General features: G+C 44.4%; 1 protein-coding gene across 3 annotated transcripts in view; it reads left to right on the top strand.

Moving 5' to 3' along the window:
- The first annotated feature begins 1,343 nt into the window (after window positions 1-1,343).
- LOC121857015 (venom carboxylesterase-6-like) overlaps window positions 1,344-15,746 on the top strand; it is a 26,070-nt gene continuing 11,667 nt past the window's right edge. Inside the window, exons 1-2 of one of the 3 annotated variants that reach the window (XM_042352825.1) lie at window positions 1,344-1,825; window positions 15,462-15,676. In XM_042352825.1, the coding sequence (XP_042208759.1) occupies window positions 15,479-15,676 (198 nt within the window). In that variant the 5' untranslated portion in view covers window positions 1,344-1,825; window positions 15,462-15,478. Of the gene's footprint in view, window positions 1,826-8,413; window positions 8,556-15,461; window positions 15,677-15,746 lie in introns of those variants that run through there. The other 2 variants (XM_042352823.1, XM_042352824.1) reach the window with 2 other exon arrangements.

The raw sequence follows: 15,746 nt of genomic DNA, 5'->3' as shown, positions 1-15,746 counted from the left end.
CCATGTCTCACTGCCATACAGCAGGGTGGGAAGGAACACTGCTCGATACACGTGCAACTTTGTAGATAATTTCATGTCCCTACAACTGAAGACATGGTTACGGAGTCTGTCAAAAGCTTGAGATGCACATCTGATCCGATGTTGTATCTTCATCAATATCCCCTGTGGTGGACAGGTGGGAGCCAAGGTACTGGAAGTGGATAACATTGGAGAAGGTAGTAACGTTAAGCTGGATGGATGGTGGAGGTGCAGTTTAACCAGGGGCAAGCTGAAAAAGAATCTGAATCTTACATGCGTTCACCTCAAGGACGAAGTGTGCATATGAATTGGCGTAGGTGTTCAAGATCTCTGGTAGGTCGCATTCAGTGTGAGTGACGAGGGTGAGGTCATCTGCATACTGACATTTTTTATTGCCATATTTGAAATCAGCCCAAAATTAATAAAGTGCAGCGTATTTGATCTATGTTACTGAACCCTTGTCAACTAGTGTTATCAACAATTCTTATATAATCAACCAGTGTATTCTCTCCCAGTTAATCTTATCTTTTTGCACTGTCACTATGTTGAAATGCCCTGAAGTCAAACCTTCTCCCCACCTAGTTATCACATAGCATATTTGTATCACTTATGTTACTTGTATATTATTTGTCAATCAAGAGACCCATTCCCCAATTATGTAACAGTATATTTTCAGTCTTCCGGCTGCCATGCTCTTTCAATAAACTGTTTATTATTATTATTATTATTTATTATTATTATTATTATTATTATTATTATTATTATTATTATTATACACACACAAGGTCACACACACACACACACGTACACGCACACACATACGCGTACACACACACGTACACACATACACATATATACACTCACATGCACACACACACACTTACCCCCTCCCTTTCCTGATGGCAAATATGGGACGAACTCTACAGTACATGGTGGGACGTACCCAAGGCTAGCTCTCTCTTTCGGACTCCAGGGCCTCATTACCTGTACCGTACTCCCATCCAGATAACCGAGGAATGCGTACGGTAAACATCTCCTCATTGAGTGGTGTGAGAACGTGTATAATATTTGAGTTTATAGAAGCGTAGGAATTGTATTTAGGGGACTGGTGGAGGGTAGTTTGGGCGCCCCGAAAATGTAGCATTCTGAGATGGTATTTACTATCGTTGGATGTGCACTTTCTCTCACCCTCAAAAGGTAAATTTTACGTAAGGGTGTTTGGGAATTCAGGGGGGGTGGCAACTGTGTGTGGGTCGCTAGGTTACCTGGTCAGTCGTGCCCTGGTCTGGACTTCACTCCTCTTGCTTCACTCCTCCCCTACACTACGACAGCCGTGGTCCTCTTGCGTGCCCACCACCCATCACCCTTCAACTTCACGTCCTCCAAATCTCTTGAGCTTTTGGCGTCTACATATTTTCTGTTTAACTTTTCGATACCTACGATTCTGCCTCGAGCTGTCGATATCTTCGTCACTATTTCTAGATATCGGTATCTAGAGCTCTTGACATCTAACGCTATATCCGGCTTCTAGTAACCGCCATCGCTATTCCAGCACCACTACTTCTTGCTGCCTCAGAGTGTGTCGACCTAACAGCTCAGGGGACGCAGTGTCCTGCGATATAACTTGTTCTTGTGAAGTTACTCCTTGAAAGAAAATCGGCAGAACCACGCTACATTCAGGTAAACTAAACTAAACGACAACTTCATCCTGGACGACGACCATGTGATGAGGAATCTTACAAGACGAGTTACATAATATCGATCTTCTTCACCCGACGAGGACACACCGTCTTCTGAATACAAAAAGGTAAGTCACAGGTGCTCTGGATATCCCGAGTCAGGGACCGAATTCGATTTTGGTGAAATAAATTGGTCTGACTTTACATATTATCAGTAATAGTCCGAGGGATTTGGTTTAGGGGTCCTGTCAGGGGTTCGAATTTGTTACGATGATGTGTGTGTGCGTGTGTGCGCGCTTGTGTGTGCCAGCGCGTGTGTGCGTGCGCGCGGCGCACTTTAATAGTTTGTCTATAGGGCACAAAAATCAGTACAGTATTGTCACATTTTGTGTAGGTTAGGTTAGATTACGACCTATTAGAACTGGGGTCTATTTGCTCTTTGAGGACCACCTTCAAACTATAATCTCCAGGGAGTTAAATCATCGTCCTTGAGAGGGTTAAGCCATCGTCCTTGAGAGGGTTAAACCATCGTCATTGGAGGGGTGTTAAACCATCATCCTTGAGAGGGTTAAACCATCGTCCTTGAGAGGGTTAAACCATCGTCATTGAAGGGGTGTTAAACCATCATCCTTGAGAGGGTTAAATCATCGTCCTTGAGGGGGTTAAACCATCGTCCTTGAGAGGGTTAAACCAACGTCCTTAGGGGGTTAAACCATCGTCCTTGAGAGGGTTAAATCATCGTCTTTGAGAGGGTTAAACCATCATCCTTAGGGGGTTAAACCATCGTCTTTAGGGTGTTAAATCATCGTCCTTGAGAGGGTTAAACCATCATCCTTGAGAGGGTTAAACCATCGTCCTTGAGAGGGTTAAACCATCGTCCTTGAGAGGGTTAAACCATCGTCCTACAAATATAAATTCTTACTTTACTTGTAATTCCTTTATCCTAATTTACCCTCATTACATTATTATTATCATTAAGGTCTTATTATTAACCCATTTTTCAATAAGTGTACTAGCCATTACCATTATCATCATTATGACAATCAATTTCATTTTTAGCATCATTATAAGCATCATCACCATCATCACTATTATCATCCTCAACCCCTTCATCGCTACACCTTATCACCTTCAACACACATTATCACCACCACTCACCACCATAACCACCACTCCCCACCATAACCACCACTCCCCACCATCAATACCACCATCACCACATCTTATCACCACCACCACCACCAGTACCCTCACTACCATCCACCACCAACACCACCCCTACCACCACCATCACTACCCTCGCCACCACCATCACTACCCTCGCCACCACCATCACTACCTCACCAGCCCCACCACCACCATCACTACCCCACCACCCTCACCACCACCATCACACCCCACCATCACTACCCACACCACCACCACCATCACTACCCTCACCACCACCATCACTACCCTCACCACCACCATCCCCACCCCCACCACCACATCACCACCCCTCACCACACCACCATCACTACCCCACCACCACCATCACTGCCCCCACCACCACCATACCACCCCCACCACCACCATCACTACCCACCAACCACCATCACTACCCACACCACCACCATCACTACCCTCACACCACCACCATCACTACCCTCACCACCACCATCCACCACCATCACTACCTCACCACCCACCATCACCACCACCACCATCACCACCCCCACCACCACCATCACCACCCCCACCACCATCATCACCTACCCTCCACCACCATCACTACCCACACCACCACCATCACACACCACCACCACCATCACTACCCACACCACCACCATCACTACCACCATCACCACCCTCACCACCACCATCACTACCCCCACCACCACCATCACTACCCCTCACCACCACCATCACCACCACCCTCACCACCCCACCAACACCATCCATCACTACCCCTCACCACCACCATCACACCCCACCACCACCACCACTCACCCCTCACCACCACCATCACCACCACCATCCACCACCATCACCACCCCCACCACCACCACCCCACCACCACCATCACCACACCCCACCACCACCATCCACCACCACCCTCACCCACCACCATCACCACCCCCCCACCACCACCATCACCACCCTCACCATCACCACCCTCACCACCACCATCACCACCCCCACCACCACCATCACCACCCTCACCACCACCATCACTACCCTCACCACCGCCATCACTACCCTCACCACCGCCATCACTACCCTCACCACCACCACCACCACCACATACTTACCCACACCAACACTGAACACGCCCCTTAAGGAACCGAGGCAGCGGGAGGCATTTTTACACCATCCAAGCGTCGGAAAAAAATATTAATGGCGCGAGGATGAACCAGCAGTTTGGTTGGTATGAGAGAGCCGGCTCTTGTCCTTAGTTCAAGGACGATGGTTTAACCCCCTCAAGGACGATGGTTTAACCCTCTAGACCAGGGGTTCTGAACCAGGGGGGAATTTCCCCCCTCAGGTTTTCAGGGGAGTGGGGGAAACTGATACTAATATGGAAAAAATAAAGGATTTTCAGTATTATATGCATATTATTTGGAATGCACTTTTTGAGGCAGACAATCTTTGAAAGGAGGGGGAAATGACATTCCGACATATGGTGAAAGGGGTGCATGGGGCAAACAAGGTTGAGAACCACTGCTCTAGACACCAATTCTAAGTACAGTTATTTATTAGTTAACTTAATGACACAGACGCATTAATAGATCATTATATTGACGTTACTAGACAATGACTCTCGGGCACAAACATGAGATGGATACACTTCCCACCGTAAGTAACTCACCCCACGGATCGCCTTGACAATGAGTCACGTGTGACCTGAGGGCGGCCCAGCAGCTGGGGGATGTCTGCAGGTGCTACTGAAGAGAGTGCTGGAATATGTCTCCTGTGGGAGAGACTGCTAGCTGAGGCTTGGTGCTGGGAAGTGAAAATCTCCCTCCCGACCTCGATTAGTGACGAGCGTGACTTTTGTCTTCTGAGTTCTGTCTCTGGGAAGGAGCTGTCGGCCCCTTCCCTGTTATAATAGTAATCCTTCATGGAAGGAGGTGCAGGCCCCTTATATTGGAGGTTACAAGCCAGCAGATGACATCTCTTAATTAACACTCGACTGGGTAGGTCTGGACAGCTGACTGGAGGTTAGTTTCGGAGTTAACACAGTCATGATGCCGGGTTAAATAATGACAAGGCGGTGAGAACTTTGGTTCATTGTGACCGTGACCTCTACTGGGTCAGGTCTTAATCTCACTTTAATTACTGGAGGGTGTGTCAACTCACGTGGGTGTATTTACTTACTGTTATATGTGTTGTTATTCTCTGGACTGTAAGCTCTGTACTGATGAAAAATCTTTACAATAATAATAATAATAATAATAATGGTAGTATTGTGAGATATTATTCAGACAGTACCTCATATTGTCATTCTCTGTTGCTTAATAAAAAAAAAAAAAATATATATATATATATATATATATATATATATATATATATATATATATATATATATATATATATATATATATATATATATATATATATATATATATATATATATATATATATATATATATATATATATATATATATATATATATATATATATATTGATAAAATCACACGGGAAAATGGAAACAACGGAGTACCTTAGCTTTCGTCTTTATTCAAGACATCTTCAGAGGCAACTGGATTACATGGACAGAGAGAGGCTTAAATATACAGGGTGACCTAAAAACATGAGGTCAGGTCATAATGATGACATCCACTAATCCCCACACCAACACAACCGTAGAGGAGCTTAAGAGAAGGGTGGTGACGTGACTAGACAAGTCAGGTCAGAAAAAAGGGACCCACAAAATAACTGTCATACATCAAGATCAAAGGTTTTCAAAGCATTTTTAACCTTGGGCCACTGACAAATAAATTTATGTAACATATTATCAGTTTTGAACTGACCATCACTAAGGTTTATTGATTTTAATTCCTTAATCAAACTAGCTTCAACCAGAAGTCTTTCTGTGACACAAGATGATTTGAATACTTCCAAGCTTTTTTCCCAAGCAATGGGGTGATTATTATTCCTAACATGAACGAACAAGGCACTGCTTTCAGATGCAGTTCTGATATTATACTTATGTTGTTTGATTCTGAGCTGCAGTGTTTTTCCTGTCTGACCTACATAATTAAAATTACATTTGCTACATGGAATACAATAAACACTTCCATTTACATTCAAACTTGGGCTATTCCGTATTAACATATTGGTAATGGTTGAGTCATACTTGAAAACAACATTAATATTTAGAAGCTTGAGGGACCGAACTAACGGGACAAATTCATCACGTGATGAGCAGTTAGAGCAGTTTAATATTATGATCATTATAATGACATTTACGATGTTTATTTTTTTATATATTGATAATTGAATGAATAAATGTATATACTATTTTCTTACTTACTTTTTTTTACTGATTTTGTTTTTCAAGGCTGTTAATGATTATCAACTGTACAGTAGAAGGATTTTATGACACCAGTCGATGTTTTTCAGAACTCAGAGTTTGGTCACACAGTGTTTCACTTCTCGAAGGCCGTCACCATGCACAGCTTAGAATATTTCTCTCATAACAGTTAACTGTGTAATGCTCTGCCTTCTCCTGTGTTTCCATACTTATACAATCAGTCTCACTTTAAAAAGCTGGTTTTCCGGCATCTTCGTGGTGTAGATCAACACAGTATAACCTTTTTCTTCTTTATTTTCAATTTCTCTCTGTTCTTTTTTTTCGCCCCCCCAGGCCCCGTTGTGGGTCGTTTGACCTGTGGGGTGGACTAATTCCCGTAAAAAAAAGTCATAAGGGTTAAATAGGTCACCTCTATTAACCATCTCTGTTCACCATTTGGTATGAGGAACATTGTTACTGGTCCCTTATCCCTTTCTGTCACTGTACAAGTTGTTTTTGTTCCACTTTTTGCTTTATGATATTGCCCTCATCTTCATCTGCCTCCTCAGTCATATCATATTGTCTTTCTCCAAATCAAACTCCATATTTTTTATATAAAAGACAAGTTATACATACTATCAGTGCCAGTTCTTGTTTATTTTTTTTTCATTTTTATTTGAAGTTTCAAGGTGCACCAATTCACAAGACAAACATCTGTTCTCTACCTAACAAGAACTGTTTTAGCCACAGTTTTCTGATGTGTGCTTCTCTTCGGGAATCTAAAGTAGTGAACGCCTGAACCTGTTGATTTTAATCTCGAATTAAAACAATCAAAAGGTGAAGAGTTAATGTAAGAACATAAGAAAATAAGGAGTCTGCAATAGGCTGGCCGGCCTGTGCATGGCAGCTCCTGTCGAGAGTTACTACCACTCTCTATCATCCATGAATCTATCTAGCCTCCTTTTAAAACTTTCCAGCGTTCCAGCACTAACTACAAAGTTGCTAAGTTATTTGGAATCAGTTACACAAAATCACTGCACTGTTTAAAAACAGGAGACACCACAACCACCTTCTAGGCTGTTGTCTCCAGTTTGTTTTGTGTAAGACTGGCGCCTGACCCTCGGGTAAGTTGTGAGAGTTGCTGTGTAAAAGTGAAGTATAGGATTTCAGATTTAAACTGCCAGTGTTTGTACAAAGATCACGGACCTCTGACTCAGGAGTGGCATGCGTGCGCGTGACCACACAAAATAGTCAGGCAAGAAGGTAAGCCAGTGTACAAGCAAGAGTGAGGTATTTTCTCAACCAGCCAGCCAGCCCGTGCGAAGTGTTCATAATTGTTCTTTTATATACAAGTATTAGAAAATACAGAAAAGTATGTTTAATGTCCCATGTGGCACCACTAGTGAGGAAACTGTATGAGGTATTTACCTATGATGTTAATTGTATTTATATCTTGGTGATCACTAATGTAGCTAGTGACTACGGAGGTGGTAGTAGTGATTAATACCCCCGAGAGACAGCGTAACTCATGACGTCATGGGTGGGAGGGACCTGCTCGGTGGCCGACCTCTGGTATGTTAGACTGCGGATTGTCAGGTTAGGTTTAGGCGCTAACATTTGAGGTGTGTTTACAATTCAAATTAATATTTTTGAGTGTCATCGCCTCAACACAGCCTAGCAGGACCGTGGTGATAAGCTTTTAACAAGTTTCCTGGCCTGTCCTTGGTTAAATCGACTCATTGCTTGTATACCTGTACTATCTATGTATATATTGGACCCATGTGAACTTGTGTGGCCCTTTAACAACAAACGTCTATCCATCAGCGTCTGGTACATTTGTTCCATAATTATAAGATCACTTGATTAACCAACGTGTAGACTCTCGAACACTTTCACTCCCAAGCCATTCAGAGGTGCACATCCATGTGAAATTACAGTACCTAATAATCACATGCTTAAACAAAAACAGGTGTTTACTAGACCAGCGAACATGTAAATAAAGTCAAGGTCAACCGGATGACAAGACAGTGCTATCACTCTTTCACTATCTCTAATTTACACGACAGCCGCCTCTTGTTATTGTCATATTTCAGTTCTTGGATTGGAAATGAACTTGTCATCTAGTACACACGTCAGAACAACGAACGAGCAAACATGACACAGGGCATAACGATGGTGAATTTTAGCGGTAGAGAAGTAAACACCTCGCGAACATTAGAGCCGAGTGTGTGTGTATGACGGGAGGGAAGGAGGGACCGTGCTTGTGGGTCGAGTTGCCTGCTTGCCTCCATTCGTACTCTACCCAGCTCTAGGTGTGGCCGGGTACACATGGACACGCTTTTCGTACCCTGCCATAATTAAGGTGAGACAGCACAGGTGGAAAGAGGCTCCTGGGTGTGTTATTTTTAGGTCAAGGAAGGTGACAAATAGCTTGTGTATACGTAAGTGTGTATGTATATTTTCTGTTCTGGCGTGTAGGTTTATGCACAGATCTATACATACATACATGTATTCGTGTCATGCAAAATAGGTTACGTATGTCATTTAAGATGTATAAAGAACAACGGAAAAGTTATCGAGTAAGGGAAGTTATTTAGCTTTTCCGACGTGACACTTATGAATCGATCTGGTCGGTGTTGACGAGCTCCTCCAGGACTGAGTGAACGAGTCTGCCTTATTCTACGTAGTGAAGCACGGCCAAATACTGAAGAGAAACCCACTTATTGTGTTTATTAATCTAATGGTATACAGTACAGTGCTTAAGCTACCAGGGAGTGTAAACATTGACATTGGTGGATTGCTATTTTCTACACAAATTTGTATTCAATGTATTATATTATTTCAAACCCATTTTATAATTTCTATACATTAACTCGTGTTTATATTGGGGGTTAATATTCACGTGATCCAATTAATATTCCTGGTTAATACGTAATGTTGTAATTCTGAGATTGTAGATTAATTTAATTATTCTTAGTTTATTAAGTTGTCATATATAGAGAATGTAAGAACTAATAGATTGTAAACGAACAAAAGGAAAAGGAGATCACTTGATGATTAGCCCCATCCCCGCTTATTTCACCTGATGATAAAACAACCGAACATACCTGGGGGGGGTTAGGATGGGTTAGTGTGATTTAGGTTAGGTGAGGCGTGGTGAAGTTAGGTTAGTTAAGGTTAGGTTACGTAAGACTAGGTTAGGTTAAATAAGAGTAGGCTAGGTTAGGTTATTGATAAGGTGGTTGATCGTAAGGTGAAATAAACTGGGGGGCTAAACTTCAGGTGATCCAGAAAACTAACTCGTATGCCACTTATAGGAATTGACCAGTTATAGAAGTTAAAGTAGTGTTTACATTAACCTCGTGGTGTTAGTGAACGTATCCCCCTAAAATAGTCTCTGGGTGTAATTTTTGTGCCATATTTTGTGTTTTGTCTGACGTCGGCCACTTAAACTTAATAGTTACGAAGTTTATCACTCTGAAGCTTTGAGAATTCGGATCTTGCCTGTTTGAATACTCAGTCAATATATCAGCGACTAAGTCAGTCAGTCAGCTTGCATTCATAGAGTTGAAAGACACACCTAATGATAAACTATAGTAATAATAACAATAAAAATAACAACAATAATAAAAACTGACAATAATAATAATACGAATAATAAGAACAATTATGATAATACTACTAGTAACAATAGCCAGAGCAGCCATCACACCACCTGGCCTCGGTGATCTCAGGTACACGTGAGTAAATAAGATATAAAAATCCATAGGTAGACGCCAAGTGATAAGACACTCTTCTCTACGTCATCGACTCTCAGGTCCACCACTGTTGCTAAGCTAAGCTCCTCTTAATACTGTCACAATCTTTCTTTACATTTTAATCCGAGTGTTTTCTTCGTCTGGCACTTGGTTGCTTAGGTCATACTGCCCTTTTGAGACAGTTTGGATATAGCACAATATATATTTAACCTTTCGGTACACAATGAGACAGTGTAGTGGGGCACTGTACTCGACCGCCTTTATTCTCCTATCTGAAATGTTAGGTGCTGCTTCCAGCTAGGTCGACTGGGTTTGGGTGGGGTGATCCTATAGCCTCTGGGACGCCACACCTGGGCTCCTAACTGGTTTCTTACACAAAAATTAATAGTTTAGTTATTGATCAGCTAGGTTAAGTTAGGTTAATTGTAGGCTGGTAAGGTTAGATTAGGTTTAAGTAGGGTGTGGTGAGGTTAGGTTAGGTTATGATAAGCTGGGTAAGTTAGGTTAGATTAGAGTAAGTTATTAGATTACGTTACATTAGGTTAGCACTAGGTTAGGTTAGTTTAGTATTAGGCTAATTTAGGTTAGCGTAAGGGGGATTAATGATCAGGTGAAATACGTTAAGGGCTAATCTTCAGGTGAAATAAGCTAGGGGGGCTAATCTTCAGGTGATCCCATTAGACGTTACGTGGGCAGGCTGTGTGTGGACGCCAGCCCAAGGATCAATCTTATCTCTCCTTAACGTGCTTGAGTCTGCTAACCTTCAGGTAAACAATGTGCTTAGTTAGGATTACATGTCACAGGGGTCCCAATCCTAATAGGTTCACGGTCTTAATGGCACTCCTGGATCTTAATGGGGTCCCATGGGTCTTAATGGGGTCCCCTGGGTCTTAATGGGTCCCCTGGGTCTTAATGGGGTCCCTTGGTTCTTAATGGGGCCCGAGAGTTAATGGAGCTCCCTGAGTCTTAATGGTGCCCCCGGATCTTAATGGAGCCCCCGAGGTCATAATGGGACCCCTTTATTCTTAAAATAGCTCCCTGGGTGTTAATAGGGCCACCTGGAGTTAATTGGCGCCCCCTGGTCTTAATGGCGCCTCCGGGGCATAATGGCCCCACCTGGGTCTTAATGGGGCTCCTTGAGTCTTATGGTGCCTTCTATGTCTTAGGCCCTAATGAAACACCTTGGGTTTTAATGGAGCCCTCTGAGTCTTAAAGGGACGCCCTGGGTTTTAACGGAGCCCCTGATGTCTTAATAGGCCCTAATCATATTGGATACTGGTTCTAATGTGAAAAGGTGAGGGGGAAGGAAGGGTAAGAGAGGGAGAGGGTAAGGGGTTAAGTGGGATGGAAGTAGTTAGCTATTAGTCGAGGGGAGGGACACGAAGGGGAGTGACGAGGTATTGTTTGCAAGCACTGTGGGGAGGGGGTAGAGGGAAGGGGGAAGGATGGCTATCATAAGTCAGAGAGAAGAGAGAGATGTAAACCTTTGGTGGGTTTAATTTCTGTCTCAGGTTTCAGTTCTCTCTCTCTGCCTTCCACAACAACCCTCCTCTCCACCATCTCCCTGCCTAGCAAACCAACACCACCCCACCTACATCCACTCAACCACCAATCTCTCCCTCTGTCTTTCCTTTCCTGCACCACCACCTTCATGCATCTCTCTCTCTCTCTCTCTCTCTCTCACTCTCCTTCCCACCACCATCATATCTGCTCCTCTTCTCTCTCACTCTCCTTCCCACCACCATCATCTGCTCCCTTCTCACTCTCCTTCCCACCACCATCATCTGCTCCTCTTCTCACTCTCCTTCCCACCTCACCATCATCTGCTCCCCTTCTCTCTCACCTCCTTCCCACCACACCATCATCTGCTCCCTCTCTCACTCTCCTTCCCACCACCATCATCTGGCTCCCCTCTCTCTCACCTCCTTCCCACCACCACCATCATCTGCTTCCCCTTCTCTCTCACTCCTCCTTCCCCACCACCATCATCTGCTCCCCCCCCTCTCTTCTCTCTCACTCTCCTTCTACCCACCATCATCTGCTCCCCCCTTCTCTCTCACTCTCCTTCCACCACCATCATCTGCTTCCCCTTCTCTCTCACTCTCCTTCCCACCACACCATCATCTGCTCCTTCTCTCTAATTTCTTTCCACCACCATCTGCTCCCTTCTCTCTCACACTCCTTCCCACCACCATCAACTGCTCCCCCTTTCTCTCTCACTCCTTCCCACCACACTATCATCTGCTCCCCCTTCTCTCTCACTCTCCTTCCCACCACCATCATCTGCTCCCCCTTCTCTCTCACTCTCCTTCCCACCACCATCATCTGCTCCCCCTTCTCTCTCACTCTCCTTCCCACCACCATCATCTGCTCCCCCTTCTCTCTCACTCTCCTTCCCACCACCATCATCTGCTCCCCTCTCTCTCACCTCCTTCCCACCACCATCATCTGCTCCCCTTCTCTCTCACTCTCCTTCCCACCACCATCATCTGCTCCCCCTTCTCTCTCACTCTCCTTCCCACCACCATCATCTGCTCCCCCTTCTCTCTCACTCTCCTTCCCACCACCATCATCTGCTCCCCCTTCTCTCTCACTCTCCTTCCCACCACCATCATCACAACCTCCCTCCCACACCACCACAACCACTCTCCCGTTTCCACTTCTGCATGGTAACACAAATCATCATCTATCACATGCTGAAAATATAGTTACATTATTGGAGAATGTATCACTAGATGGCAAATAATGTCAACATAAGTTATACAAATATGATATATAATAACATGGTTGGAAGAAGGCATTTCAACATAGTAACGGTGCAGAAGTAAGACTGGCTGGGAGTGAACACACTAGTTGACTATGGGCTGTTGATAATTTTTACAATGGTTAGGACTTGGGCTGTTCTTATAGCGATCAGTGCATGGTAGTACGGGCTGGATGCTGTTGTGGTGTCGTATAGCAGTGTGTGTGTTAGTCATCCTCACCTTCGTGTCTCTCTGTTTGTGTATGTGTGTTTATTTTATTATATATATTTACCCACACATTTATATATGTATTCTTGTATATATATATATATATATATATATATATATAAACAATTGTAAACTTGTATAACTAGTTTACGGAATATCTCTCTCTCTCTCTCTCTCTCTCTCTATACTACTTTTCTGTCACTCGGAATCGAGCATGACGATCATCCAGCTCTGATACAATGATATGAGTTATTAAAGATGTCACCTTCGTTGGTGAGCTCCGAGGTGACTCGAGAGGCCGATAAGGGACCAGCAGGGCCGTTCACAGATGTTGCACATATAGAGGGCTACATCTGAAGCGGGAAGGGTAACAGCAGCGTTTTTCCGGCGTTGGCGCATGTCTGCCTAGGTATGCAGTCGGGTTAACTCAAACGTATTAACATCTTCTCATGTGGTGCCCCGCCAAGCGTTACGGTGTGGAGTGCTCGTCTTATCAGGTGAGGGAGTCGATGTCGCACATTTTCTTGGTTTGTCTTGAGACTATGCTTATACCTTTTCCATCGTCCGCCAGCATACATTTACCATTCGTTGGGTGACCGTAAAGTAACTACTTTGGCAGTCTGCTGTCGTCAATGCGGATAACATGACTAGTCCAATACAGTTGTTCATGGATAAAGGTAGCCTCGGTGCTCCTACAGTTGGTTTCAGCTAGAATACTGGCATTTATTATCTTGTCTTCCCAGCGAACTCGGAGGATTGAATGTAAACTACGTTGGTGAAAGTTTTGAAGTACCTTGATGTGCCTCCTGTGTGTGACCCATGTCTTGGTGCCATACAGCAGGGTGGAGAGGACCACTGATCAATTTATGTGCGTCTTTGTAGATAATATCAGCTCCCTAAAGCTGAAGATACGGGTACGGAGTCTGCCAAAGGCTTGAGATACACATCTGATCCAATGATGAATCTCTTCATCAGTTTCTGCGATGGTGGACAGGTGGGAGTCAAGATACCGGAAGTGGGTAACATTAAAGAAGGTAGTATCATTAACTTGGATCGATGTTGGAGGTGTGGTTGAATCAGAGGCAAGCTGGAAGAGAATCTGAGTCTTCCATACATTCATCGCAAAGCCGAAGGGTGCATACACATCTGCGTAAGTGTTCAGGATCTCTTGTAGGTCACATTCAATGTGAGCGACGAGGTTGAAGTCGACTGCATACAGGTAGTTCAGTGATGGAAGTGATCGACACCTTTCTTCATGCCTAGAGTCGTCTTATGTTGAAAAGTCCCTTCATCTGGTACTGGATGTCCACCTTCGATGGCTAAATTATTGGCACTGGCACGAGTAAGGAAGGCAGCCAGGAAAATGGAAAAGAGAGTTGGTGCCAGTACACATCCTTGTTTTACCCCCGTTTGGATGAAGAACTCAGACTAGGTGCCATTGCGCAGGACACAGCCGTTCATGTCACGACGCTGTTCTCTGCAATTTTCCTGTATTTGGCGGACAGCCAAGACCATGTCAGTGATGCCATGGGATGGTCAAAAGCCACATTTAGATTCTGGGAGGAGTTTTCCAACTCGGGAACAAGTCTATTTAGAAGGACTCGGGCGATAATCTTGCCAAATCGGACAGCAACGAGATCCCGCGGTAGTTGATACAGTTTGGCTGGTCGATCTTTTTCTTATAAATATTGATGATTGAGGTGTCTTAGATCTTAGGGGATTTCCTCCTTCTCCCGTATATTCTCCAGGAGGTGAGTGTATACATCTAATAAGCAGAGGTCCTCCTGCTTTATACACCTCGGCTGAAACTCCATCAGGCCCTGTAGCTTTGCTATTTTTCATCTGCTTGATGGCAGTAACCACCTCATCAAGGGATGGAGGATAGCTGAGGTGGGTCAGCTAAGGGACCTGCTGGGTAGTCAGGATTCCCTAATTCAGTGGTGCAGTTACCTGCAATAACTGGGGAGAGGGAGAGTTGCAATGGCCTTTCGATAGTCCAGTTTGCTGGGTTTCGCCTTAGTATCCTGTCCATTTTGTATTGCCTTCTTCTGTCTGTGTAGTCGTTGGGTTCCCGTGTTGGTCACATCTTCTGCCTATTCCGTCATTAGGGTCTTACTGCAGCTTTTTAAGCATGTCTGCATGATGCGGGTCTCCACTACAGATTTTTGGTTCGGGGTTTACTCCCGTTGCTTTTTACCTATCAAGGTTAATCTGCAAGGCAGCGGGACAGTGGGTAGTAAGTGCCAGTGTGTGTCCACATGCCGGTGGGCCTATGCGCCGTACCTCTAGGGCCCACTGTTGCTCCAAGGTCCCCTGCTGAATTGGCCTGGGGCCGTGATGCAGGGAAGACTTTCGCAAGGCTATTTCCTTGTTCACCACGAGGGTTACCCAGGATCAGTTACTGAAAACGAGAAGAAGCAAGCAGTGCCTCCCACTGGAGAAATCCAACAAACTATCTACTTTTTTCTATACATATACACGCATTCATCAATATCTTATCCTCATTCATTTTATTCTCAATTTCATTTCGTACACAAGACCAGAACGACGCAGAAATGAGGACACTAGCAGCGGCGGCGTTGGTATTGGCAGCGGCGGCGGCATCGGCGAAGGCAGAGGAAGATTCGCCTGTGGTAGCGACTGAGGAGGGGCTTGTCTCTGGCCTGAGGGAGGAGTCGACGAAGGGACGAACTTTCTACTCCTACTATGGGATACCTTTTGCAAAACCTCCTTTAGGAAACTTGAGGTTACAGGTTAGTGGGGGAGAGTGAAGGGGTGAGGTGACTGAGGGCGTGAGAGTGAGAAAGTGTGATGGGGTGAGGT

The sequence above is a fragment of the Homarus americanus genome, unplaced genomic scaffold (genome assembly GCF_018991925.1).
Source record: "Homarus americanus isolate GMGI-L3 unplaced genomic scaffold, GMGI_Hamer_2.0 scaffold44060, whole genome shotgun sequence".
Taxonomy (NCBI): domain Eukaryota; kingdom Metazoa; phylum Arthropoda; class Malacostraca; order Decapoda; family Nephropidae; genus Homarus; species Homarus americanus.
The sequence above is the reverse complement of the archived record's forward strand: the minus strand, read 5'-3'. Positions and strand labels throughout refer to the sequence as shown.